This window comes from Monopterus albus, unplaced genomic scaffold, assembly GCF_001952655.1.
Source record: "Monopterus albus unplaced genomic scaffold, M_albus_1.0 scaffold155.1, whole genome shotgun sequence".
In the NCBI taxonomy this organism is placed as follows: domain Eukaryota; kingdom Metazoa; phylum Chordata; class Actinopteri; order Synbranchiformes; family Synbranchidae; genus Monopterus; species Monopterus albus.
In genome coordinates this window covers 671757-674122 of record NW_018128035.1, presented here as the reverse complement: position 1 = coordinate 674122, position 2366 = coordinate 671757, and the positions used below count along the sequence as shown (strand labels likewise).

General features: G+C 44.0%; 1 protein-coding gene across 3 annotated transcripts in view; it reads left to right on the top strand.

Moving 5' to 3' along the window:
* slc6a8 (solute carrier family 6 member 8) overlaps positions 1-2366 on the top strand; it is a 35545-nt gene that overhangs the window by 26983 nt on the left and 6196 nt on the right. For all 3 annotated transcript variants that reach the window (XM_020614982.1, XM_020614983.1, XM_020614984.1), the window contains 4 exons: positions 1055-1167; positions 1648-1785; positions 1966-2068; positions 2173-2273. In XM_020614982.1, coding sequence (XP_020470638.1) covers positions 1055-1167; positions 1648-1785; positions 1966-2068; positions 2173-2273 — 455 coding nt within the window. The remainder of the gene's footprint in view (positions 1-1054; positions 1168-1647; positions 1786-1965; positions 2069-2172; positions 2274-2366) is intronic.

Genomic DNA, 2366 nt, shown 5'->3' with positions numbered 1-2366 from the left:
CTGCATTTGCTGCTTAAAGTGCCTTAGATTTTGTGTTACTTATTTATCTACTTTATATTTCATTTGTATTTTGTGGCATTCATGTGGACGGCAAAGTAAGAATTTCATTGTACAGGGAAACACGTTTCCTAACTGTGCATATGACAAATAAACACTTTGACCTTGACCTGACCTTGAGTTGTGTGGATGCTGAGTCAGCATCCACACTTTGTTATCCTGTTCTTTATATTTTCTGATTTCTTCCGTACGTTTTTGGCACTTAACTCCAGTATACTTTCAGCCAGAAAAACCATTCAAATATCACAAAGTTCAGCCTTTTATGGACATGTGCGCTTGTATTTTTTGTTCTTGTAACATTTATACTTTTTAATATATTCAGCATTTGTGTGTCACTGCTACTGTACCTCTGTGTGTTACTGTGCGACACTGTATTGCTTTGATTGTGTATGTTTGGGTGTTTGTTACCGAGGGCCATGGAGAATTTGCTGAAGAGCTCGGATCATGTTGAAAAATGCCATCAATGTACTCCTGGCTGATGGTGACATGACTGAGATGAGCTGTGTCTCGTGTATACATGAAAATAACAGGAGGACATGAATCTTTTTATTGTAATTCACTGTAAAAAGAACAGCAGTAAACCCAGTTTACTCTCAGACCTGTCTGACCCGTTTCTAATGGTTTAAAGTATTAGCACCACTCTGCGTGTGTAGGATTATTTATCCAGAGACTTTTGCCTCAAGACGTGACTCCTTTTTGTTCCATGGGGCTTTAATGGGCACAGTTGAACCACAGGATGTGTGTAGTAACAAACCTCATCTGACTGCCTGAGACACCTGTCAGTCAGGACAGACGCGCCACTTTAACCCTTTGGCTGCGTCCACATCTCAGCTGAAGCATGAGATGGGGCCACAGAATCAGTTTGCAGTTCTTAACACAACCAACAACTGGTGTAGTGTTTTCCATCTTCAGACCCTTGTGATAAATTTGCAGTGGATGCACTAACTGTACTGTTCTGAAGTACATGGAGAGCTTTGAACATGTGTTTGCGTTTCAGGTCCAGGTCTGGCCTTCATTGCGTATCCGAAGGCTGTTAGTCTCATGCCGGTGGCTCCGCTCTGGGCGGCGCTCTTCTTCTTCATGCTGCTGCTGCTGGGACTGGACAGTCAGGTGACCAACACGCACACACACAACACCCCCTTCGTTATTGTATTTAAGTAGGTTTTTCAGGTATATGTACTTGAGTATTTACTTTCTGACACCGTTTTACTTTTACTCCATTTTAACACAAGTATCTGTACTTTCTACTCCTTACATTTTCAAACCAGGCCCATTACTTTTAGTTTTACTACATTTGAGCCATCCCTGCTGCTCAGTGACTGGCAGCAGGTGTGTGGTCCATCCCTGGCCACCTGATCTCCACACTCGGTCACATGACCAGAAGCCACCTCAGTCAGATCCACCGTCTGAGCTTAGTGCTGCTCGCAGCTGTTTTCTTATTGGTTTTTCCTTTATGGAAACAATTCTCAGTGTGTTTCCCGTTGTAACATGAACGTCCTCCCTCAGGGAGTCGGTCACATTTTCTTCCAACATTCATCTGTAGTAACGTTCATGAGCCTGTAGATTCAGCGTTTCTGTCCTTCTCTGCAGTTTGTTGGGGTCGAAGGTTTTGTTACTGGAATTCTGGACCTGTTTCCTGGAAAGTACCAGCACCGCTACAGAAGGGAGATCGCTGTAGCTGCATGCTGCTTGTTGTGCTTCATCATCGACCTCTCCATGGTGACACAGGTCAGTCACAGTCACACACGAGCGCTGTTTTACCAGTAAGTGATAGTAACACAAGTGAAAGCTGAGACAGGAGTCGTGCCTGAAAGTAAAAGGAAACGGCAGCAGCTGATAAATGAGTTTAAATGGATGTTGAAATGAGACGGTGCTGCAGGAAGTCCAACACTAACTGTTTCTGTGCAGGGAGGGATGTACGTCTTCCAGCTGTTTGACTACTACTCGGCCAGTGGAATGACTCTGCTTTGGCAAGCATTCTGGGAATGCACAGTAGTCGCCTGGGTCTACGGTATGCAACACACACACATGCACACACAACCAGTATGTTTTCCAGAACTGTGTTAGTGGAGTACGTCGTGAAAACTGATGAGACTGAAGGAGAATGTTGTGCAGGTGCTGACCGCTTCATGGACGATGTAGCTCGTATGATTGGCTACCGGCCTTTCCCCTGGATGAAGTGGTGCTGGTCCTTCATCACTCCATGTGTCTGCATGGTAAGATACACAACCAAATCAAATCAAATGAAATCAAATTTTATTTGTATAGCGCCAAATCACAACAAAAGTCATCTCAGGACACTTTACAAA